This window comes from Mastomys coucha, unplaced genomic scaffold (assembly GCF_008632895.1).
Source record: "Mastomys coucha isolate ucsf_1 unplaced genomic scaffold, UCSF_Mcou_1 pScaffold13, whole genome shotgun sequence".
NCBI lineage: Eukaryota > Metazoa > Chordata > Mammalia > Rodentia > Muridae > Mastomys > Mastomys coucha.
This window is the reverse complement of record NW_022196895.1, coordinates 53999260-54024731: the sequence shown is the minus strand read 5'-3', so window position 1 is coordinate 54024731 and position 25472 is coordinate 53999260. Positions and strand designations below refer to the sequence as shown.

At 41.3% G+C, this 25472-nt stretch overlaps 1 protein-coding gene across 1 annotated transcript in view; it reads left to right on the top strand.

Moving 5' to 3' along the window:
* The window catches only part of Fbn2 (fibrillin 2), a 211239-nt gene that overhangs the window by 9076 nt on the left and 176691 nt on the right, over nucleotides 1-25472 (top strand). Inside the window, exon 5 of the mRNA XM_031365738.1 lies at nucleotides 9798-9893. Within this exon, the coding sequence (XP_031221598.1) occupies nucleotides 9798-9893 (96 nt within the window). The remainder of the gene's footprint in view (nucleotides 1-9797; nucleotides 9894-25472) is intronic.

The window sequence follows — 25472 nt, the reverse complement described above, 5'->3', positions numbered from 1 at the left end:
GTAAAACTATGACTGAGTGGCCATTTCACATTGCTCAGAACTTAAGTTCTTACAGAGCTCATGGCATTGGAAGAGGTCATTTCATAGGTCACAATTTAGCTTGGAAGAATTCTTCTAACTCAGTAGTTTTTTTTTTATGCTTTATAATATTAATGTTGGACACTAGTGATCAAGTTTGGTACTTATCATGGGTATTTATGCCACAAAGCATAGATATGTTCCTGAAAAAAAAAATACTAAAAGATACTAGAAATCTCTACAGTTCTCTTCCCAACCTCATCTTAAGAATAATTCAAAATCTCATGAGAGTTAATTTCACAAACTGCCATTTGTTCAAATGTATGTAATGGCAGAATACAGAACTGTGGAATTATTTGAAGAGATTAGATATCACTATGAAAGAAGCGGCTTTTTAACAAAGCTCATAGCTAATCGTCCATACTGGAGATTGAGATCATGGTCTTGTACATGCTGGGCTAGCATGTCACCACCGTACTTATCCCTACGCCAGTAAATAAAACTATCTTCCCTGGAGAGGACCGCACACTGATCAAGAAATAGTCCCTTTTGAAGGAGGGTGTAAATGGTAGCCCAGGGCTGTCACACATCCCTGGGGAATGCAGTTGGCTAATGCTTGCTAGGGCCACTTTTCTGAGAGCATACTGTTTTTGTTTGTCGGGTTAGTTTCATTTGCAGTGCTGACCCTGAATCTAAGTCTTCCTGCACATGATAGCAGGCTTTTTGTGGCTGAGACAGAGCCCAGATCCTCTTTTTACTTTATAATTTGAGAAAGGATCTCACTAAATTATCCAGAGTGTCTTTGACCTCGCTAGCTGCCCCAAGCTGGCCTAGAACTTGTGATCCTTCATCCTCAGCCTCCTTAGTAGCTGGGATGCATAGACCTGTACTACCTCTCCCAGCTAAGATTAGCATAAATTTAAGCACATATGAAGAATATTATAGAAGGTTGAATCACATGTAGGAAGATCATCCATGTTACTTCATCCGTATTTCATGAGAGCCTAGACTCTCCATGGCTTCCCTATGAATTCCCAACCTATTTCCAGCATAGGGGAACTGATGTTAAGTGTGCATAAGTATCTACTTTTAATTACACTATTGATTTTTTTTGTTGTGGTTTAAGATGTTTCTTGATTGTGATAAACACCTATCACATGGTGTTTATCACCTTCAACACTTCTGAGTTACAGCTCGGAGTTACTGGTCCACACTCACTACAGGGCGGGCATCCCTCCCCCGTCATCTCCAGGATGTCTGTGCTGTCAAACTAGAGATCTACGCCTGTGAGATCACTGTCCTCATTTCCTTCTCACCTAAATTCTGGCACCCAACACCCTTCTAGCCTCATGCTTTTGATAGACCTAGCTACTTTATGAAGTGTAATAAGAAGGATGTGTAAGCACGATATTTTATCACTGGCTTTATTTACTTAGCCTGATAAGTTCCTGTTTTAATTAAGTTATACCATGTATCAGAATCCCTTCCTCATAAAGGCTGCATTACTATGAGGAATTCATTCTGTCTATCTGTCTATCATCGGTCTGTCTGTCTCTCTCCTCTCTCTTTCTGTGTATGTGTGTTTCTGTGTGTTTGTCTCATGTGTATGTGTCTGTCTTGAGTGTGTGTCTGTCTCATCTTTGTGTGTGTTTGCCTCATGTGTGTGTGTCTCTCTGTGTCTCATTGTTTACACATCTGTTGATGAACTTTATGTTCATTCATCTTTTGGCTGTTGTGAGTGATTCTGTTGCAAACACCATTGTATACAAAGCTGTTTGAGTCCTGATTTCCATTATTGGAATATATGCTCAGAAATGGAATCTCTGTTTGTAGAGTGTTTGAGGAAGAGCTGTACTGTCTTCTGTTACAGCTGCAGGACTCAGTCCTGACACAGTGCAAAAGGGCCCAGGTCACCTTGCAGGACTCATTCCTGACACAATGCAAGAGGGCACAGGTCACCTTGCTAACACTTGGTGCTTTGATTTCCTTTTTTTAATGAAAACCACTCTAATAGGTATGAAGCAGTATTGCACTGGGTTGTTCTAGATATTTTAAACCTTATCTTCTAGGTGTAATTCCTAAATAGTGCTACAAAGGTGTAAGGCAATCTCAAGAAAATCGATCAGTTTATATTCTGGTAAAGGCAGGAATAGACCAACTCAAAGATTAGACAATACATATTTTAGTGTTTGCTTTCTTTGTTACAAAGACTGGACTCTGCTGCCATGTAAGGATGGCCGCAGGCTTTTGTTTTCTAAAGGAGAGTTAGGGGACATAGGTAGAAGGTATATCCTTTAGATGGTGGCTTCTTGTTCCCAGAATTCATTGCAAACAGAACCTGCTTGGGGCCATTATCTACACTGGACTACTCATCCAGTCCAGAATCTGTTTAGCAGGGCCCCAGTCTTAGGGCTCCTCCTGACCAAAGGGATGCTTTTGCTTTCAAAAGCAGCTCAGTGTTCTGTCTTTTCTGGATATTCAACTCTTTGTCCACCCCAGGGAATGAGCAATCCCCATTGATGATCAATGACACTTTATTACAGTACATGGGAGCTCTCACTTACTCGAGGTTGCACACCTGACCAAAAATCAAAGACTCAGAAGTGGCTGCACTCTGGGGGCCTCTTCTGAGAATGGGGAGCACCTACACGCATGACTATCCAAGAGGGAGCTCCCACTCAAGTCATTGAGAAGGCTAACATTAGGGTAAGGAGAGTAGGGGATTGAGCATCGTATCAGGGTGTTTTGATCTCTTATGGCTAGACAGACATTTCTCCCAGGAGATAGTAGAGGCTTCTGTTGCAGCCCCTGAGCCAAGAGACAGAGCATGCCAAACCTCAAGGAACCAACTTGTTGTCCCAGAGAGGAAGGCTGGGGAGGATTTTTCACTCCATGTGCTTGGGAGAGACCCATGGAGAAGGTCACGGTGCTCAATGGCTTCTTACTTCATGCCCAGCTCTTAGGTCCCAGTGCTGTGAGTAACTCAAGGGTTGGCATCTGGTTGTAGGGGGGAACGAGAAGACATAGTGAGTTCTATTTTTGAATCATTGCAGCGTGGGAGGCAAAACTTGAAGTAATTTTGAAGTTTCTGATGTCAAATAAAAAGGTCTTGCCCAGCTTGCTGTAAGTTGAGGTGGAGCATGCCTGAAACTCACATAGAGGCTCTGAGGGAGCTAGGGGGAGTGTTCTGTCCACATGTTGTCAACCTTGCGTGAGGGATGACAGCTCTTTCAAACACCCCCTGCTCATACACACCCTTTCTTCGGCTCAGCATCCCCCAGACCCCCGTTGTATAAACAAAGCTCTTTGTTGGCCGTGTAGAAAACCCTGGCTTCTGGAGGTCCCCAAACTCATGGGGGAGTCAGGAAAGAGACCAAAGAGGCACTGGCTGTGGAGATGTGGGTGGGGTCCAGAGGTAGAAGGCTTGTCTAAACAGACAGGGCCCTTGGGTCCATCCCTAGCAACACAGCAGGCAGTTATGGAGGAAAGACATTTGAACTTAAGAGTTTTCCCCGGCTGTGTCCTTCTATCACTAACATGGCTAGACCGGGAAGGCTCATGGGAATTGGCAGAAGCCCAGGTTCAGGTGCTAGGTAAGCTATCATCCGTAGCTGCTCAAGGCAAAGAAGGAAACACTCCTTGACTGGAGGTGAGGACTCCGCAGGTCTTAACGCCTGGCCCTTCTGCCTGGAATCTTCAAGCCTCTGTCACTCTCTAAAACTGAGATGGAACATTCTTTCCCTCTTGCTACCCACTTCCATTCCTGCTCAGTTGTGCCCTGTTTTGTTTTGTTTTTCTCTTTCGGCTTTCTGTGGCATAAACAGTCAAAAGAAAAAAATCATCCTGGTGTTCTCTAGAGACGGGGTGCATGTGGTAAATTACTCACCCCGAGTGCTTTTCATCCTGGCTTTTAGATTACAAAATTGAGGGTGGGGGAAAGAAAGGTTAACATGAATGTCTATTCAGATGTTTTCAATGGTGGATGGTACCCAGGCTAGATAAGATTAAGGTTGTATTAGGGTCACAGGGTACCAAAGAGTCCTATCATATCAGCAAAGGCAGATGTGAACAGGCATTGCCTTCTTCAGGATCACTAACGAGGAAGGGATCCAGGACTATGTTAGTAATGAACTGAGTTCTCACAAGTGCTCAGGACAAAAAGAGCAGGAGATGGTATATCTCTGGAGCAGGCTTTGGAGAGGGAGACCCAGGGGAACATCTGGAAGATGTTCCATCATATGTCCTTTTGTCTTTTTTTGTTGCCCAGTGGTGACTGTTTAGCATATCTAACCAGATGAAAAGCACAGGTGCTTTTGCCAATTCAACTTTCTACTCTGAAAGGGAGAGTGTGACATCTCTTGAGAACCATTGAGAGGAGTGGAACATCAAGTGATTGTGTAGAGCACTTCTTAGGATGTCCTTGCCCTAGTTGTTTTCAACCTGGATTCAGTACCCAGGTATACTTGGGGTGTATAGAGCAATCAGAGGGTGCCTTGTCTGTTTCTAACACACAAAGGAGCAGCTATGGAGTGAGAAGCCCCAATTCCTGGCCAGCCAGCTATCAACCTTACTGATGCTATGCTCTCAAGTTGGAGTAATCTCTTAGGCACTGAGTTCCCAGCCGGGATACGTATGAACAACTCTTCCCTGAGTGTCATAGGATGGAGTCTTCCGTCTGCTTTTGTCACAGGGACAGTAGATTCTATGGCACAACCAGAGCCTTAGCTGACAAATCCAGTAGTTAGCAAATAAGGTGAGGGTGGTAGCTGGTAGAGAGGAGGGACAGGAAGAGTTTAAGATGACATTTTCTTCTCAGTCGTTTTATATGGAAAGGGTGTTGAGAGCGACGAAGGAGATGACAGTTTGCAGTTTTTTAAACAGGGAAAAGCCCTTGAAATACAATGTTTGGTGACAGGAGGCCCAGGAAGACAGGGATGTCACTATGTGTCCTCCCCTCTGCAAGGCACAGCGATGCTGCACATTTGGGAAAGAGGAGTGATAAGTAAATGAACAGGTGAGAGTCTATGCTGGCTAGTTCCTTGTCAACTTGACACAGGCTAGACTCATCTGGGAACCTCAACTGGGGAGTTGCCCCCATCAGATGCTGTAGGCAAGTCTGTGGGTTGCTATTGATTGGTGGTTAATAGGAAGGGTCCAGCTCACTGTCAGAAGTGCCACTCCCCAGGGCAGAAGGCCCTATGTTGTATAAGAAAGCAGGCTGAGCAAGCCAGTGAGTAGAGTTCCTGGACCTTCTCTGCTTTGGTACCTGCCTCCAGTTCCTGTTCCAGCTATGTCTCATCATGGACTGTGAGAGTCTATAAGCTATTTTCCCAGTTTGGTTTTGGTCGGTGTTTTACTATGGCAACAGAAACCTAAGTTGTGCACAAACAGAAACTTAAGTGTAAATTTAAGTAGTGAGAAGGTCTAGGATGGGAAGAAAGAGAATGCAAATTTACACACAGGTTACAGTCTCTGTGAGAGTTCGGGGAAAGTGTCCTGGATACCAGGGAAAGGAAGTTCGGAGAAGCTGTGGCAGAGACAGACTCCACGGACTGTGAAAACAGTGACATGACCTCTGGCTGGGGTGAGATGGAGACGCAGGGCAATGTGGGGTGAGATGGAGACGCAGGGCAATGGCAAGAGACAGATCTGAATAGGAAGGTTTGGCTTTGTAGGCCAAGGGAAGAAAATTGAATTACCTCCCAAGCATGATGGGAAAATAATGCAGTTTGGATGGTCGAGCATCTCAGTTAAGGGTTTCTGTTGCTGTGATGGAAAACCATGACCAATTTGTGGAAGAAAAGGTTTATTTGGAGGAAGCTTCCAATTCACAATTCATCGTTGAAGGAAGTCAGGACAGAAACTCAAACTTGGAAGGAACCTGGAGGCAGGAGTTGATGCAGAGACCATGGAAGGGTTCTGCTTACTGGCTTGTTCAGCCTGCTTTCTTATAGAGCCTAGGACCACCAGCCCAGACATAGCACTACCCACAACAGACTGAGCCCTCCTCCATCCATCACCAATTAAGAAAATATCCGTCAGGCTTCCTTGAAGCCTGATCTTATGGAGACGTTTTTCTCAGTTGAGGTTCCCTCCCCTCAGATAACTTTAGCTTGGGTCAAGTTGATGTAAGACTAGGCAGCACATCAAGTGCTATGATCTGATTAACATTGTTTACAAAGTCACCATGGATGCCATGTTGACACCGTTCTTGAGGGGGACAGAAAGGTAGCAGAGGAGGGGATGGGCACAAGGCCACCATGGCAGGAAACGCGCTGGTGACATGGTGACAGTGCAGGTCACACTTGTACTCTGGAAGTTGTTTGTGGTCCAAGTGTGATGGATTGAAAAAAAGAAAAAGAAAAAAAGAAAAAAATTACAGACTGAGAATTATCAGTGGAGCCTGTCTGGCTGATAACACATTTCTTTATGTGGGGTCAGCTGACAGGGAGGCTGGATGGGCAGAGCCCGATGGAGATCAGTCGTTGTGTTAGGTCTAGAGATCTGTTGGACTTCCAAGTACACTTGCCCGTGAACATGGTTCCAAGGACTGATGTCAAGACAGAGGCATCAACTGGATGTATTTGGATTAAAAATTCAGTTACAATATTTTAATCGTAAGTATAGACAATAATTAGGATGTTGTAGACAAGAAAAGAGACCTGAAGTCAGAGCCTTAGGTGACCTCAACATTTTGACATAGACAAGAGAAAAGGGGTATGAAGCTTCGATAGGAAAATAGGCTGAGGGTGGGCAGGCCTGATATCCTGGAGGAATATCATCTTCTGTTGTCCTATGTCGGGGAAGTTTACTTCTTCTTTTAAACATCTTAACATGGTTAAGAATGTTATTTTTTTTATCTGATATGTCTGTGTAGACGTCACAGCCACAATTTCAGACTCAGCTGGAGTAGTCCAGGAGTCTGGCTCATAAGAATATGTGCCTGTCATGTGGCCATGCACAGAGCAGGTGCTGGGGTCATGTCTGACAGGAAGTATCCCAGATCCTCCAGTAGGCCAGCGCGCTCTGTCCTTCAGGCCGATGCCAAGTGGTATTCTTGTTGCAGATGCCATGTTCGTGTGGCAGATGCCATGTTCATGTGGCAGAGGTCACTGGCAGCTTAAACAGCAGCTTCTGCTCCTGTGAAGTTGGCTCTGTCCTTCCCACCCTCCCCTTTGCTCCCACGCTACATACAAGTTTCTTTTTAGTGGGTGGCCAGTATTTCTTGCAGGGTAGAAATTTGGACGTATTTAAGTGTCTTTCCAGCAGTATTTCATCTGTAAAGCACTAATTCCAGACTCATTTATTACAAAAATATTAATCTATAGAAAATTATCCTTTTTTATGTTTCGAGTGCTTATGCTCCATTTGTACTTTCTGCTTCTCTTTTGTTGTTGCTCTTCAATATAACAACTCTCCTATTTCATGCAAGTGTTCTATATAGCAAAATAAAATGGCAGTTAAGAGCACAGAAAAGGAGGCCATATGTGGTGTGCATGCTCTTAATCCCAGCACTTGGGAGAAGAGGAAGACAGATCTCTGTGACTTTGAGGCAAGTCAGGACTATAAAGAGAGACCCTTTCTCAACCAACCAACCAACCAACCAACCAACCAACCAACCAACCAACAAACAAACAAACAGCTTCCCTTAAAAAAAATCACCCAGGAATATAAAAATGCCATACTATTCATTTGGCCTTCCATGCAGGTTTGCTTAACTCTCATAATACTGTGGGGTAAGACTACCCGTTGTTTTGAGCAAGCATGCTGAGGATCAGGGAGGTTGAACTGCTGGAATGGAGGACAGGACTTACTGCTCATTACACCAGTATGCCTGGCAAAGTGGCAGGAAAGGTGCTGAGAGGGGGCTGTCCCAGGGCAGGGTTGCATCAGTAACCACAGTGCATGGAGGGACAATCTTAATCCCAGCTCAGTGTTCCTCTTATGTGATTGACAGGCTCAGGAGCAAATGACTTGCAGTGCAATGGGTCCAGGCCTTTCTGTTCCCAGGACCCTTATTAATATTCACAGTGTTAGAAATTTGACATGGGAAATGTAAGAACTATTTGCTAACTCATTTTTATTTGGTATCATATTATTTGGTGTCAACCTATGTCATATGTCCACATAAATACTTTTATGAGCAATAGCTCTAACTTTCTAACCCTCCAAACATACTACGAGGAAGGAGGGACGTATTAGCCTAACCCAGATAGGTTAGGCTAGGGTTACAATGTTAAGTGGCCAGTCTTGGCAGGAGAAACGGAACCTTCATCAGCACTAGCTTCTAGCCTGGATTTGGAGAGCTCAAAGAAGCTAGCTTCCTGCTTGCTTATAGGTCCCAGACCTGGGCAGACAGATTCTTCCCATTAATGGTTTTGCGATTTGAGGGAATGTTGCAGATGTGCATGCACCTGGAGGACAGAGATTGTCGAATACCTTTCCCAGATCATTTAAATTTTGGGGGATGATTGTCTCACCACTGAAGCTGGAGACACCACTCAGCAAGGCTGGCTGACCAGGGAGCTCCAGGAATCTGTCTGTCTCCATCTCCACAGTGCTAGGATCACAGGAGAACCAAACTTTTTATATGGATGCTAAAGTCCAAAGTCGGGTCCTCATCCTTGCACAGCAAATGCATTCCTGGCTGAGCCATCTCCCCTACCCCGGGTGTATCTTTCCCAAAGACTGATACAGCAACAAGAGGCTGTGTCTGGGAAAGTGGCTGTCCTTTTAAACTTTCTTCCACTTGATACATTTAAAGAAGATTCCTTGCATTTTCATTAATCACATTCGATTAGAGTTATCCTTCTGCAAAGAATGTGTTGGGCAGTTGGGACATCCTCGGTCCAAATCTAGTAATTGTTTACAATTGAGCCTTCAAATGCTGGCAGTTGCTTCCAAGAATGACACACTCCTTAGAGAGCTCTGGGAAGTTTCTGTTCTATTTGACATTCCTGTCCACCCCCATCTGTCTCACAGCCCCCATGGTCTTTATTCCCCCTTTTTCTGACCTTTATGTTTACTCATCTAAACTGTTGGCCAGGCTCAGTTTTTAGTGCTGTGGTGTGTTAGAAGTGCTGCTCAGAAACATAATGTGCTATGGGTAAAGAAGCCGAAGGTGTGGTTCCTGGGGAGACATACTCCTCCAGAGCCATAGAGCATCATGCCTTGCATGAAAGATACAACTGCAAGAAGTAACCCCGAGGTCATTGAAATGGAGCTACTTTAAGATAGTAGGAGATACTTTAGGAGTAAGGAGATAGTAAGGAGATACTTTAGGAAAATATTTTCTTCCCAAGTGCTATGATTGGGAGGGCAACAATCACGCCATGTGCTAGGGCAGTGGTGATGGGTGAGGAGGGAGCCAGGTGGCTTCACCTTCAGCCTATATCTGTGCTTCTTGAGCTTCTTATTTTTGATATGTACCTCACTTGAAGGGCATGTGAATGTATTTTACCCCTTATGTCCCAATCGAAAAGTTGATAGAATGGTGAATATTGATCTTCTGACTCTGTGAGCAACAGACCCAGCCAATCTTCATGAATCTGATAAAGGAAAAAAAAACTTATAATAAATGCTTGCTTGATAATAAGATTTATGCACTATTGAAACATCTCCATCTGACCCATGAGATGCATTCACTTGTGTTTTAGAGAAACGACTGGATATAAGATGATTTCTTGGCAATATCGCTGCAGAATCTTGCTGCGCCTGGGATTAAAGGTGCAGTTTAATAAGCTGTCTCTTGGTGATTTTATTTGTGTGTGTGTCTGCAGCTGTCTGTGAGAATGGATGCCAGAATGGAGGACGTTGCATCGGCCCTAACCGCTGTGCTTGCGTTTATGGATTCACTGGACCACAGTGCGAAAGAGGTAAGAGGGAAGAAGAGACTGGGGAACTTACGTTTTCAAAGTTTATTCTATAACGTTATAAGGATGACGAATACTGACTGACCCATGGCAGATTCTCATCATGCTCATTTATCTCTGGACTCTGTTGGGAGTACACCCTCTTTACTGTAAATGATGATGATGATGATGATGATGATGATGATGATGATGATGATGATGATGATGATGATGATGGCAGCAATATGTCCCTGGCTGAACTCCACAAAAGTTGACCTAATAATAAGAGCACACATTATAGTCCATGACACCAGTCCAGAGCTCCTGGGCTTCATATCAAATCTGATCAAGGCTTCCGATTGTGTGCTTCTGTTCCTCCTTACTCTGGAGGATGCTGGAGTGTTTTCTTATTGGTTGTTTGTTTTGTGATTACGAGGACTGTTGTTATTACTGAGGCAACACACTTCCTTGGTCCATCTGTAGAGAGGAACTTCTCCTATAACCATGTCTGGGTCAGTTAGAGTCTTCAGAGATATTTCATGCTAATGGGAGTAAGCCTAGGTTCTGCATAATAGTCAGTGGTGGAAATAAAGTATTACTGTGTTGGCTGTGGACTCAGCAGCCATTCCTGCAGCATGGTATGGAATACGCCTCCCCAAAGCCACGCGTAAGGAAGAACTGGGTATGGGAACCCAGCAGAACGTCCTTTAGGCAAGACAGCTAAGAAAGTATCCTGCGCTGAGCACTATGTCTCCATAAACAGTCGTTGAAGCCATTATGAAATCAGTTTACAGTAATTTCCATAGCAACTAAACCTGTTTCCTCTCAGCTGCTGAGAACAGCCATCCTTGATGATCTAGCAGTGTAGTCATATAGCCTGATATAGCAGGTGTGGCCACCAAAGAAGTTAAACCTTATAAAATGTAATAAATAACTGCGTAGTGCTGAGCCATGAGAGTAAACCTAAGTTTAGATTAAAAGTCATATTACATTATCATATTGTTGCTAGATACATTTTCAATTTTTTCCCCCTGGGCTGGGATGACATCTAAAGGCACATAGAACTTCACTGGAAATTAAAAATGTATGGTATTAATATCAATGAAATGATTACAGGTATGTGTGCAGAGAATCTCTAAATTGTGAATATTTTTGCAATTATTTTAAAATTTAAAATACTTTAAAACTGATACTCATTACCCTCAGAAAAATTTCATCTTGCCATTTAGTGTATGTCTTGAGAATAAATGGGGAATTTGAATAATATGGTGAAGTATGAGAAGTTAGACTTATGCCAACTTTTAACATATGTCTGTGCGTATGCACATTGAGATATTTATGCTATTCCTAATGTAGTTGAGATTTCTTGGGACTGAAGTACATTCCACAGATGACAGAGTTTATCATTATTCTTCGGATGAATTCTAAAGCTTTTACCAGATGTTCTTATTGGGGGAAGGAAAATGAGTTGGGACATGTTAGCACCAACTGCCCAAATGGAATAATACAGATTTCCTAAAGGATGCGATGTAAAGACTGCAGAAGACAAGATGGCAGACTTAAAAAAGGCAAACGCAGTCCTGACCGGTGGAAATGACGCTCCGCTCGGAACTCCACAGCTCTTTCGTCTCTCAGCAGGATTCCAGTTAGTGTCTGACTGGCACAGAGATGGTTGGGTCCTTTAGCCTAGGCTTCCAGGCATTACGTCACCGTTCTGCACAGCTCTTTCGTTTCTCAGCAGGATTCCAGTTAGTGTCTGACTGGCACAGAGATGGTTGTGTCCTTTAGCCTAGGCTTCCAGGCATTACGTCACTGTTCTGCCACAGTTACTCGTTTGCTTCCTGGAGATTTGACTCTGGTAGAGCTGTCTACATTTTACATGCACAGTAGCACGTTTGCAGAAGGAATTATAAAATTAATCCATTAATGAATTGACCCTAAGGAAACTTTTTAAAAACTTGTTTAAAAAATGCTTTTAATCACTGCCCTTTAGTGCCGAAAGAAACAAATGTTTCGTTTCTTTCTAAGAAACAGTCAGGGAGTTCCCCCTCCTAAATTGCAGCTGTGAACTTTAACCTTTCAAGGAGACATTTATTTTTCCGTTAATTTTTTTTTTTACGTATACATGATGATTTTTATAAAACTGGAGTTCCTAGTCTCCCTTCAGAACTACCGTAACTAGTGTATACAAGAGGAGTGACCCATTGTTGTTGAGTAAATTGGTTAATTTGCCTGTTTATAGTTAAAGTCCATGTTCTTACTCAATTACTAATTTCAGAATACATATTCTTTATTACAGAAGAAAAAGAATAGTTTAATAAAGTCAAGGGAACTTTCCCTGTTTAATGTGGAATACATATAATTTCCCTTTAAACTAGCCTCCTGGGCTCAGGGGTCCTATAGAGTAGGTCTGCTTTTCCAGCTATCTAGGTTCTGGCAAACTACTCTCTGGACTCAGGCAGAGACTCTATGTAGCTAATGACTGGCATGATTAAGCTATTTAACTTGAGTCTTGGAGCTGTAAGCTGAAACTCTGGAGTCCCTTGTCTTTATGATACACACAATGACCTTTTATAGTTAGCAGAGAGAGAGAGGGAGAGAGGCCTTGTGGTCACATGCTGACTGTGAAGTGCAGACTGCTCAGCTGTGTCCATAGCACATAAAAGCATCCCGTTATTTTTGCTTCTTTCACCAAATAAATGAGGGGGGGGGGGAAGTACTTCCTATGCACCTGAGGGAAAAAAAAACAAGAACAGAAATCAGCATTGCAGAGCAGGCCTCAATGTTTCCCCGAGCATACCTTATTTCTTAGCAACGGAAATTTCAAGGAGACAGAGAGGAAGTAAGGGAGTCCACCTAAAGGATGTTTAGACACACTAAAATGATTATGTGATTCCTGATGTGGTCTGCCCACAGTCCCCTTTTAAAACTTCTTTGACTTCAGTGAAAACTTCTTTAATGAATGAACTTCCCTTCAAGTGTCCCCTGAAGAGTGTCTGGTAAAAATATATGTCACACCCTTAATTACACACAAACTGGGACTACTGATTATTTTTGTCATGTAAAATGTTTTTCTTACAAAAGCATTTAATTCTATAAAACTTCAGCCACCCTGATACCTAGTGACCTCGCCTTTAATTTTTGAATCTTGCCATCACTATCAGAGAAGCTGATTTTTAAAAAGTGGGCCTAGAAGTTTAGTTTTTGAATCAATGTTTGCATTTGCGAGAGAGTGGGATTGTGAGATCATGTCAGTCGTGCCGCTTGTAACAGCAAAGCTTTCATGTCTCTAGGGGAGGTGTATAGAATCCGTTCCATGTTTGGGCAGCTCTCATGAAATCATAGAGTTGTACAGATTGATACATGAACTCATTGTCCAAAGGGATGCTAAGGCTAAGTGTCCTCTAGTGTTCCTGAAGCCTGGAGCCACAGGGCTCTCCTATCTGCCTGCAGAGATTTCCTTCTCACCATCCTGATTGGTTGAATCTCCCATAAGGTTTCTCTCCTACTTAACTGGGACATTTAAAGCATACACACACACATACTCTCTCTCTCTCTCTCTCTCTCTCTCTCTCTCTCTCTCTCTCTCTCTCTCTCTCTCTCACACACACACACACACACACACACACACACACACACACACACATCCCATATAACCTGGTTCGGTATGAATGTGGCATCAGCACCTTCTCCAGAGGATTCAGTCATAGTTGCCACTAGAGTAGACATGATTGCCACCTCAAGTCTCATTAGGAAGGGTTGAATTGTCTGCATGGTTGTTCGCCTCCTCATATGTCAAGAGCTAAATTAGTTGTGATAGGCTCTAAACCACTTAGACCTTCTCTCTGTTCTCAAAAACAAGAGAAGAGCCACCTTAGAGTTTCTCTGAATTCCAGGAATTATGTAGACAAACCTCAAGTTGTAAATAACTCATACTTGTTATCCTGTATTGATTTCCCAGACTTGGAATTTAGTATAATGGATGCACGGTGCACTTCTATAGTAACGCTTCAGAGAATGAATAATATGAGCAGAAATATAGGGATGTGTGGTGGGAGAAACAAAACAGCATCCTACAAGGGTCTGCGGGCAGTAGATTTGATACTTTCAAGGAATATCAATGCACTGCTTTTTATTTAAACTATACCTTGCTGTACTTCTAAAATGAACAATAGTGTGCATGTAATATAATGTAATTGAGATAAAATACAAGATAAAAGGAAAAGCTGCACTTATTCATAATTCCTAGGCTCAAGGTTGATTACGACTTATTTACTAAACAATTTTAGCCTTTCATTCCTACTGAATGTAAAGTATTTTCGAAGAATGGGACCTTGCCATTCTTCCTAGAATCCGCTCCTCCCCAAGTTGGAGCACACTTATGGTTCCTTTCTCCTTTGTCCCTGTTATATGCACCATGGGCTTTGATGGCTGCATTACATACTACAGTGACAGGGATGAAGCTGCATTGGTACACCAAGCCTCTGCTCTTTAAAAAGCCATTCCCAGTCTCACAAACAGGGAAGTGTTGCTCAGGTCATACCTGTAGTACTGTGATTATGAAAATCAGAAGAGATAACCTGCAATCCAGCTCACGTCCCCAGCCTTAGTCCCTCCATCACAAGTGTCTGTCCAGGCCGTCTTCTGTCACTGGACATTTAAGGTCATTTCCATGTTTATTTAATTTTGGTTTTGTTTTTGATTCAGCTCTGAGCAATAAACATATCTGTGGATAAATCTGTATCCTGAGCTATATTCTTAGACTATATCACATAAATATAACAAGGAGTTTGCAGGGTGTTTGAGAAAAATGGAGACTATGATGTGTTCTATTCATTTCCATGGAAAAGCTCACCGTGGTTCATTCTGTGGTCAGTGTGCTTGCAAACTCCTTTCTTATTCTAAAATCTTATGAGTGGCTATTTATTTTCAAGATTTTGGTATTTTATTTCTTTTAATCTTTTTAGCCATAAATTAGAATATATGACTACTACTAAACTACTTTTATTGAGAATATTTAACTTTTACTCACTCAAATACTTGTTAAGAACTTATCAAGTATTGAGCTTGGAAATCTAGTTATGAGGAAATAGTGTATACTCCATTTACAAGAAGCTAATTGTGTATTTAGGGACCAGGACTGGAAATCTTCTTTGAACACAAAGGTACAGTTTCCGTGGTAGACACCATAATAGGAATGGAAGGAAGTAATGAGCTCAGAGATGCTTCTCATCTGTGGGCAATGAGAACAGTGCTCTTGTCAGCAATGAAAATCTAGACTGAAAAGCAGAATGTATAGTTTTCCACCACAGTAAAACGCCATTAGACTATCACTTGTACTTCATCTTACAAATGATATTATGGCTCAGTCTTCCACTAACACTATTTAAGCTGCATAATTAGTTGTATTACTGTAGTGTACTGTGCCAGTTTCCCCCCAAAAGTGCATTTCCCTTTTCTCTCACACTGAAGATTTAGTCGAATGGAAATTGTAAAGGAGAGATATTCTGGAGTATAAATGTTAAACCCACATACACCTGTGAGCACACACATCTTACCACTTACACACACACACACACACACACACACACACACACACACATTTCTGCTCCAGCAAGCCCATTAAGAAGAACATTTTATAACCTTGTATCCTTTAAGCTAAACTTATCCTTAAATGGGCATCGGAGTAATAGCAGAAGATCTGTGAGAACTTTAAGTCTTGGCATTAGCTCAGATGGTATCTTTATCTTGAATGCCAGTAAGGAGACAAGGCAGGAAGTCGGGGGCAGGGGTGGGGCAGACCCTAAGGAGCAGAAGCAAAGGAAGAGGAGACAAATAAGTAAAAGATGACGGAGATGGAAGAAGCAGTGGTCGTCAAGGCACGCGATGGTCGTCAAGGCATACGATGGTCGTCAAGGCATGTAATGCTGGTGTGTGTCAAGGGAGGATTTGGGATTCGGAGAAAATCAATTCTTGAATAGGTTTATCTGCAAAAGGCCCTGACTCTGTTCTTAACTTAAGCCTCTCTGTTTACATTTGCAGAATACAGCATTTCCCCACTTCAATATCAGATCAGATGGCACTACATTAACATGTCTGGAAACTAGGCAAAGCTGCCATACCATATATAAACTCATAAAACTTAATTGTCACAAAATATTGCTATGTAGGAGTTCGTTGGAAGGAACTGGATACATCTATGTGGAGTGGGCATTATATAACAAATACGATTTTTGCCCAAAGATCCAAAACAAATAATACTTGTCTCTAGAAGTGAATATAGCCTTGTAATTTTCCCCTAGGGAGGATTAAAAGTAGTGAATCCTGACACACAATTAGTATGCCCCCCCACATGGCAGGCATCCACTGCTATCTATTGTGTCTTTGACAATAATAAAGCTTGACATTCCACAGGTGATGATATTGATAGTTTTAGCAACTCCCAGAGTTATCAAAAAGATGAATGCAATGGTTACTTACTCGAACTTAAATCTCGAGTGGCACAACCAATGTGAACCATGTCATAGAGGGAAAGTTTAATGCTGCTTCTCTTAACAGGAAGGATTTCAAATAAATGGGAACTTTTTAGAGAATCTCATCTTCGTGAAAGGAGGATTAATTGAGAAAGTTCTTGGCAGGTGTTTGGCACAGAAAAGGTGCTATGGCTATAAAAAACCATGAAGCCAAGTCAGGGGTCTGCACACTTAGACATGATGATCTTAAGAGGTACGGTGAGGCAGGTAGAAGGATTTAGGATTCTGGGCTCTCACCCCTTGCTCTGGTTCATGGTACATGCATTGTTAGTCACACCAGTTTCTATCCTTGTTATTTTGTAACAATATAAGGTTGGCTAGAAAATATCCTGTAGCATTCTCATTACCTAGCTTGTTACACAGTTAAGTGATCAGATTCTGGATATCTTATTTTGACATATTTATTTTACCCTAAATATCAAAATTACTGTTACTGGTTTTTGTTTATTTGGCTCTTTTGAAGTCCATCCCTGTCCACAGAATATGGTTCTTAGATTTTTCACAAAGAAAGGTCTTTGGACAGTTCAGATGTCCATTAATCTGCAAATCTATCCCTTCTTCATTTCTTATTTATCTATGACAATTAGGCACACACACCCTTTATTTTATCTGCCGTTTATCCACTTCTGTAGAGTAACTGTGTTTATCCCTGTGTAATGTGCACATTAACAGTGGAACCATGGATTTTCCTCTCTCCACTTGCCTATATGATCCTCCAGCTTCACATTCCTCAGTGTAGCTGAGGCCATGGCATAGCTGCACCGTGAGCCCGTAGGAGTCCAAACAGAAGGAACCAGAGAAGAAATGCAGAGTAAAAGTCCTTGTGTGTTCTCTGAGGCACATTCATAAGTGTGGCCGTAATACATGGTCGATGAAAGAAAGGACAAGGCTGAAAGAAGAAAAAAAAAAACTCAGACCTCCGCGCACAGTGTCAGGGAAGCCAAAGTGAAAAGACTGCTCTTTATTCAGTCTGCACTGGAGGAGGGGCTTGGAGTGGACTCTGGGCTTGAAAGTAATTCCCCACAAAGGTCAGTCTAAGGTGACAAGATGGAATGTAGGCTGGGAAGAGAGACAGCGCAGTCAAGAAGACTTTGGGGAATTCCCATTTATCAGAATGGAGCAGCTGGGTATCAAGGTTATATGATCTATCCACCGGAATAATGGTGTTTGTGTGCCTCAGTTAGACTATTAGCATAACTATTAAGTATTTCTACTTAATGTAATACTGAGAGATGATACCTGCTGAACATTTTCTGGGATCGATGCTTTAAATTATTTAAAGTATCACTGTACAGACACAAACAGCATCCTTTAATTTAATTTGTTTTTTTTAAAAAATTGTAATTATAGGGGGCCATAGGGGTGTGTTCACCTTGGAGTGCATGTATGGGAGCCTGAGCTTGGTATTGAGTGTCTTCTCCTTCACTCTTCCACCTTAGATTTCTGAAACAGCCTCTCCCATCTGAACTTGGAGCTCACCTATAGGGTAGATGGGCTGGATCCGCTTGTTAGCACTTTTGCACTGGGGTTACCTACATACACCACTACATCCGGCTTTTATGTGGATGGTGTGGACCTGAACTCCGGTCATTATTCTTGGGTAGCAATCACTTTACCCACTGTATCACTTCCCTAGGCCCAAAGATAGCATTTGTAAATTTTTCTTACAAAAGTAAAAAAGGTGGTCCACAGCAAGGTAATTTATCCAAATCCACCAAAGCTAATAGGTGGAATACAAATAGGACTTGAACACAGGCGTCATATTCTCAGTCGTATGTTCAGGCACACGTTCAGATGGAGCAAATATGCTATCTCCTTAGAAATGCAGTGACTACCAGTCAGTATGTGTAAGGATAATGATGTGCTACTGAAGTGGATAAAACAGGTAACGCTGGAATTTGCTTACTTTGCTATCTGCCGTAAGTGAACTTATTTTTTGCATATAATTTCAGATTATATCTCTGAACTCATAGACTCAAAGTTTGGTTTTCATGCATGGCCCAAAATGATCAAAATTCCTCACCTTAAAGAAAGTTCAGGTCGGGCTGGAAAGATGGCTCAGTGGTTAAGAGCACCGACTGTTCTTCTAAAGGTCCTGAGTTCAATTCCTGGCAACCACATGGTGGCTCACAACCATCTGCAATGGGATTTGGTGCCCCCTTCTGGTGTGTCTGAAGACAGTCACAGTGTACCCCTAAATACAGTAAAAGAAAGTTCAGACTTTTATTTGGAGCCAGGATAAACTAGCAGAGGCCGCATTGACTCTCCTGATTGAATATGAAAAGTAAAATATTTGAGATGATTTTGAAAAATACTGGACACCTAGCTTTATAGATTGGGTTGTAAATGTCCCTAAACACTAATGATGGTTTGATCCTCAGTAAAGCAGTGTTCAGTAGGTAGAAGACAATAAGATGCCAACAAGGTCTCCAGCTTCCTCCACTTGACTCCATTGATGGATTCAGGACCTTAGTGGGTTTTGGGTAAGGTGGGTGGTCTTGTTCCTTTCCCCACCAGGAGGTTTTGCTTTAGCACAGACACAGAAACAGTGAAACCCAGTGACCCAGTGACCCAGTAACCACCCTGAGTCAAAATAAACCGTTTTTTCCTTTGGCTGGTTTCCTTGGATGCTTGATCGGAAGGAATGCAACAACGAATTAACACACAATGCCACAAAACCCAGCTATCAATGAGAGAAAGAAAAATGGACAGGACGAGCCATCTGACTTCTCCAATTAGCTGCTGGAGTCTCCCATGCTGTGTTACAGTTAGAAAGAACTCAGCCCTATCTCACAAACTCAGTATGGTAGTTGAGATCCCAGAAGATCGGGATGGCTAGAATTCTTAGGACAAAACACTAAGGAGGAGTTGAGCACATCTAAAGAACTAAAGGATCGCACCATTTACCTTCTCTGTAAACCGCGATGAGGTCATGAGGTGAGCAGACATCCTGAAACTGGAGAAAGAACAGAACAACCCAGGAGCCTCGAAATGAATCTAGGGATGTGCTCTTCCATCAGACTAAGATGTAAAATCACATAGTTTCTAAGGTATGGATTTTAACACTCAGGAAAGTATTTAAGGTGTAAAGTGTTAAGAAATAAAAGGGAGTAATTAGCCATAGAACAAATTTTATTCTGCTCCTGATTTTATTCAGAATTATTTACATGATTATGAAAGTCCCAAATAGTCAGAAGAACACTGACAACACTTGGCATCTAGTAAGTTATTAACAACCAAAAGTTCCCTGTGACGAAATAATAGAGGTCAACCATAATGAAATCACAGTCACTCATGCAACCCTTAGGGTTGTAGACTAGACAATATAAGAGTGCTTTAATGATATTTTGTTTGTCCATAACACTAGAGAAAACATTGGCAGTATTGATATCAAACAGAACAGACAGTAGCTATTGAGTATTGTAGATGACAATATTAGTAAAGCTAAGGACACATCAAGAGAAAATATTAAAATATATTACAGAGACAGAGGCCATCAAATGTAAGGGTACATTATTGAGATTTGTGTCAAATTCTAGCAAATTTGAATACATACAGTTGTAGTTATCAGAGGAGTAGGTGAAAGAGAAAATAATAGTTGAAAATACCCCAAATTCTTTCATGTTGTTCACTGACATGACCTAGAATACAAATGAAGCCTAAGACAAGAAACATTTAAAATATCAAGGAACACTATAATCACATTTCTAAAAAGGCAAGGACATTGAGAAAATCTTCCTACCAGCCAGAGAGGAAACAGACACATCTGTATACAGAGGAGCAAGGTGAGCCTGCTGATGCCAGGGAGTTTCTGATTGGTGAGAAAGCTGGTGGGAAGATGGCAGGAGCAGCAAGCTCAGGGGGCTGCCTTTAAACACAAACCTGTGCGGACTTAGAAACTACCTTCCAAAAAGGAAAATGAAATAAATCAATTTTAAGATGTGAAATATAAAAAGGTCACCACTGTAAAGTGTTAAAGAGAGCCTCCCAGACCACAGAAAAAATGTTACTGGGCAAAACCATTATTATATATGGCTCTTCATATATATGTATCTATATGAAGAGCCTTACCTATATGAGTAAATAACTTTTATTTTTAACTCTTGAGTCTTTTGAAGAAGAATCTGGCTGTTGAACCAAAAGATAATCACAGTGCTCCTTTCTTCACCAAGCGCTTGCCCAGTGACATTGTATAATGGAGCAGCTTCTCAAAGATTTACTCGTGAGTTGTCTTCTCATTATCAAGGATGTGGAGCTCTTATCTCGCGTTTGAATTACAAGAGGTATATGTTTAATTTTTGAGGTTTATACACTTTCCACTCACTTCTTTGGATATAATTACAATTATTTTCTGGCATTGAATACCCTGTGAAGACATTCGGGTCTAGTCTTATCTTTTTCATTTAAGTTACTGCCTACTTTTTCTGCAATGCTGCGTACTTTGGCTTTTCTAATGATGGACAGTATTTCTTCTTTATTATATAATTTTTAGGGATTTATTGATCTGGAATAATAACCTCTCGAAAACCTAATGGAACTTTTCTTCTACTATGTCTTTGAGCTCAAGTTTAGGTCCTCCACTTCAGTAATATTAATACTTATCAATAAACTTAATCTGCTAACTGCTCTATAATTGTCTTAATCTTTGTTAGTCAGTTGGTTTTGAGCCAAGTGTTTTCTTTTCACCAATTAGCAGTTTTATGATAATCTGCTTTTGTCGTCAGATTCTTTCTTTCACTTTAAAGTTTTCCTCTTTTGCTTTTAAGTTTTATCACCTAGATGCCTCTCTTTTGTTTTCTTTTTAAATTCCTTTTTACTTTGTGTGTATGCGTGTTTTACCTACATGTATATATGTGTGCCACATTGCATGCCTGCTACCATTGGAAGTTAGAAGAGAGGGCATCCGATCCTCTGGAACAGGAGCTAGGGATGTTAATGAGACACCATTTAGGTCCTAAGAACCAAACCCAGGTCCTGTGCAAGTGCTCTAAACTGCTGAGCCATCTCTTCAGACCCTTAGTTCATCTTCTTACGTAGTTTTTAGCAGAGACTCCTGTAGTGCAAAGAACTCCTGTCTACTTTTTTGTTTGGGTTCCTAGTGACACCTCTCTTCCCCAGTAATGGAACAGTCTGGTTCCTACACATCATTTTCATGCTGGAGCTCTTGTTGGAGGCCCAGGGATTTCAGGCTCTGGGTGAGCTGAGCGCCTAGGACAGAGGAAGACCTCCGCTGGGCTATGGGAGCTTGCTGGCCCCACCCCCATTTCAGGTATGGCTCCTTGCTGTGAGAAGACTCTGCCTTGCCCCATCCCTTTCTTTGCAGTCTCCCCACCACCACTGCCCCCCCCATCCTTGTAAAGGGACTTCACCCAGTCTCTTTCCCCCTCCCCCTGAGACTCTTTTCCCCCTACATTCCTCATTTATTTTCTTCTGTTTAATGCCGGAGATCATTGGCCCTATGTGGTGATGATCACCAAGCGGTCCCTAACTTCCTTCCATCTGGTAGAGATCACACTGGCTGGAGCCTTCCAGGGTTTGGGCTCTCCCTCCCAGTGTGATGCTATATTGGTAGCGGGGCCTCTACCCCTACACATTTTCTCTAGTTCATAATCTAAAGTCAAACGCAGCTCTCTAGGGAGAACTGGTGGACTGTCTCAGGATTTTGAGTAGCTACCCTCACTCCCTGGATGGTCTGCAGGGGAAAGCTTGCAAAGTCCTTCTGGGTCCTCCTGGGCCATCCTTGCAAAGGCTTTCTACGACTGACTCTTTAATTAAGTGTTGGTGGTAATCTTGTCTTGATGGTCGGGTTTGACCTCTGGTGAGCTGTTGTTCTTCATATTGACTGTGGGAAAGGGAAGAGGGCTGCGACATGGTTTCAATTTGCTGTGTTTTCTAAGACGTTGACATCACATTGGAAATTTTTGACTTGGAAATTTATCTAAAGCCATACAGGAAGCCAGTGTAGGTACTCCTCATAGGGTATAATTTGTGATTCTATATCTGGTATCTACAAGTACAATTATGGCAATACATCAGGTACATCTATTGGAACCAGGAACCCTCCAATTCCACGGGTGCCTCTTCTTCTGTGGGTTACAGATGTTTCCCATGACCATACTTAATGTCACAGTTTAATGCATGCAAATCCCTTCCATATGGACCAAGTTGCATGTTCGTGAGTGTTTTCATCTGATTTAGAAATAGCACACAAGGCACATTCCAGTCTTGAACAAGACTTTTTTTTTTTTTTCATCTTAAAAGGAAAAGAATTAAGTTCTGAACATTACAGTAGAAGCTTTAATCAGAATTTAACACTTTACTGTGTAAGTAAAATTGCTGTCTGGAAAATGAAGACTTTGTGATTGCCATTTCACAGTCATAGGAATAACCTGGATATTTTGGCCCAAACACACGTTCCCATGCCACTTCCCTAGAGGTTCTGATTCAGTTGCAGTGATACCAGGATGATGCACAATAGGGAGCATTAAAGACGCTGACACAGGCTTCACCTGTGTTCAATCAATGAACAGGGAAACCCAAGCCTGAGGAACTCTTCCTGATTTGCAGGCCTCCACAGTAATCCCATTATAGGGTAAAGGTTGTGAAATTCTTGCTTACCCGTGCTGCTTTCAAAACACCTCAGGGTGCTTTCTTTGCTAACTAAATAAGGGGTTTACAAAGTATTTCCAATTTTTTTTTATTGCAGAGAGCCCCAAATGAAGCCATCTGGGATGAAATTAATTCACTTTTAGGATATTTTGAACCAAGTTATTAGTCCTCAAATTATATTACTAGAACAGTTGCATTCTGATATAGAATAAGAAGATTTAAGAGTAGTCTACTTTTATCATAAGGTTTTTTCCCCATAGCTCCTATTTTAAATCCTGAGGACTTCTGTCAGAAGCCTAACACCTGCTGGGAAAAAAACAGCAGAGAGTCTTCATAATGGCTTAGGAAGCCAGCATGGGCATGGTGACGGAAGATGGAAGTCAGAAAAACTTTAGAAATTATGCACAAAATGGAAAGCTTTCTTGAGATTTTTCAAAAGGACAGTCTAACTAATTTGAAGCAAACTTCTGACCTATCTCGTTGTAGTTGAACTGTATTTTATTCAATAATTATATGAGCAATTTGAAGCGTTTAATAAGATAGTGTTGTGTAGAATGTAGTAAGACACGTGAAGGAATACATAATTACGTTGGGTTTTTTTTATGTTTATAATGCTTCCTCCTTTTAGAATGCTGTCAATTTTTAATGCTTATATATTTTTAAACCATGCATGTCCTGTTGTTGATGACATAAGCTAAGCTAAGTCAATATATTTGGAGCAAGGCCAGAGGACCATGGTGAATGACTTTTTGGTTCCATCAAGAATGTTTGTGATGGAAGAAGAATGTGAAAGACTATTTGTTAAAAAGTTAGCTTAGGATGCATGGCTCAGGCATCCTCTGCCAGATAAATATCATTTGATGGAAAACTCTCACACCAGAACTAAATGAGATTGGGGACTGGCTCATCATAACTAAATGAGACTGGGGACGAGCTCATTAGAACATTTTGAAGGAGCTCAGGAAGTGAAGGGGCACCCAGATGAGAAGTAAATATCTGTTAACTAAAGCTTTAATACTGTTGGGGTATTTGGATTTTTTCCCCTATTTTTCTCTTCTTTTTTTTTTCTTGTTTGCCTATTAAGTGTGACTACAAGAATATATAAGGTTGTGCAGCAGTCTCTAGTCAGACTCTCTAGCTATTGAAAGCTATGCAGGAACTTCTCAGAGAAGGTTGGATTTGCAAAGTCCCCAGAGAAGACAGATGCACCCTACCCTCTATCTCTTTTGAGTCCCTCTATCTTCCCACCATACTTCTCTGAACAATGGACTAATGGTGTCAGAGGAGGAAGCATTGCTGTGGGGATTGGGGATTCTAGATTTGGATTTATTTCCCACAGTGCACTTCAGCAAGTAGAAAGAAGTTAGTACCTTGCACGATACAAATACCTAATTTTGTAGTTACTAACATTATGAAACACATTCCTCCAGTTGTTTCATTAGAAGCTCTGTGGAGATTTCTGAGTTGTTTATTTTAAAAATCCAATGACAGTGCATCTCGAAGTTTAGATTTAACGTTCTCTAGTCCAAAGTCACCATGAATGAGGAAAAAGTTCCTTCTCACAGGGGGCACTTCAATGCCATTGGTTTATCATAACTGGAAATCGGGTGACTACTGTAAATCTATATTATTCCTATATTACTGTAAGACTATATTTTTCCCTCTATCAGACTGCTTCTGTCTAGACCACATTTCCTTAGAAGGACATTAAAGGCATACCTGGTTTTGTATCCTGAAACTTCAGAGAACTAGTTATTAAAATGGCTATTAGTAGGTAATACAAGAGCATGATCATGTCACCTAAAACCAGACATACTTTTATTTCCTTTACTTGCCTAATTGCTCAGGTGGAAGCCTCTACTATTGGGTTGAGCAAAAGTGGTAAAGTTACTTTCCTTGTTTTAATCCTGGCTTTAGAAAAATGTACCTCTTATTTGACCATTGTGAAATGCCATTTTCTATTCTTTCTTTCTCCCTTCCTTCCTTTTTCTTTCCTTCCTTCCTTTCTTTCTTTTTGTAGATATCCTTACTAAATTAAAGAAATTCCCTTCTAAACTCTGACTCCATAGAATGGCTTGTTACAACTTCAGTCTGATTTGTAGCTACTTTAGAAACAGTTTTCATATTTTGTATCATTTTGCAAGTTAGTGCTTATCTAAAACAAGTTTTTTGATATGATTGTCCTAACTCCTAGTATCACTTTAAGTTCAATTTTATTTTATAGAACCAGCAATAATTACCTTCTCATTCCTGATGCTAATTATTCTATTGCTTCCTTTTTCTTTGGTTCAATCAAGACAAAGATTTGACAATTTTATCTATGAAAAGACTATTTTTTTACTTTTGTTGGTGTTTTTTAAAACTTTACATTTTTAGTTTCTTTCATCTCTCTAATTTTCTTCTTTTGGTTTGCTTTAATATTAGTTTGCTCTTCTTTCCCCAGCCTCAAATTTGTCTTTTG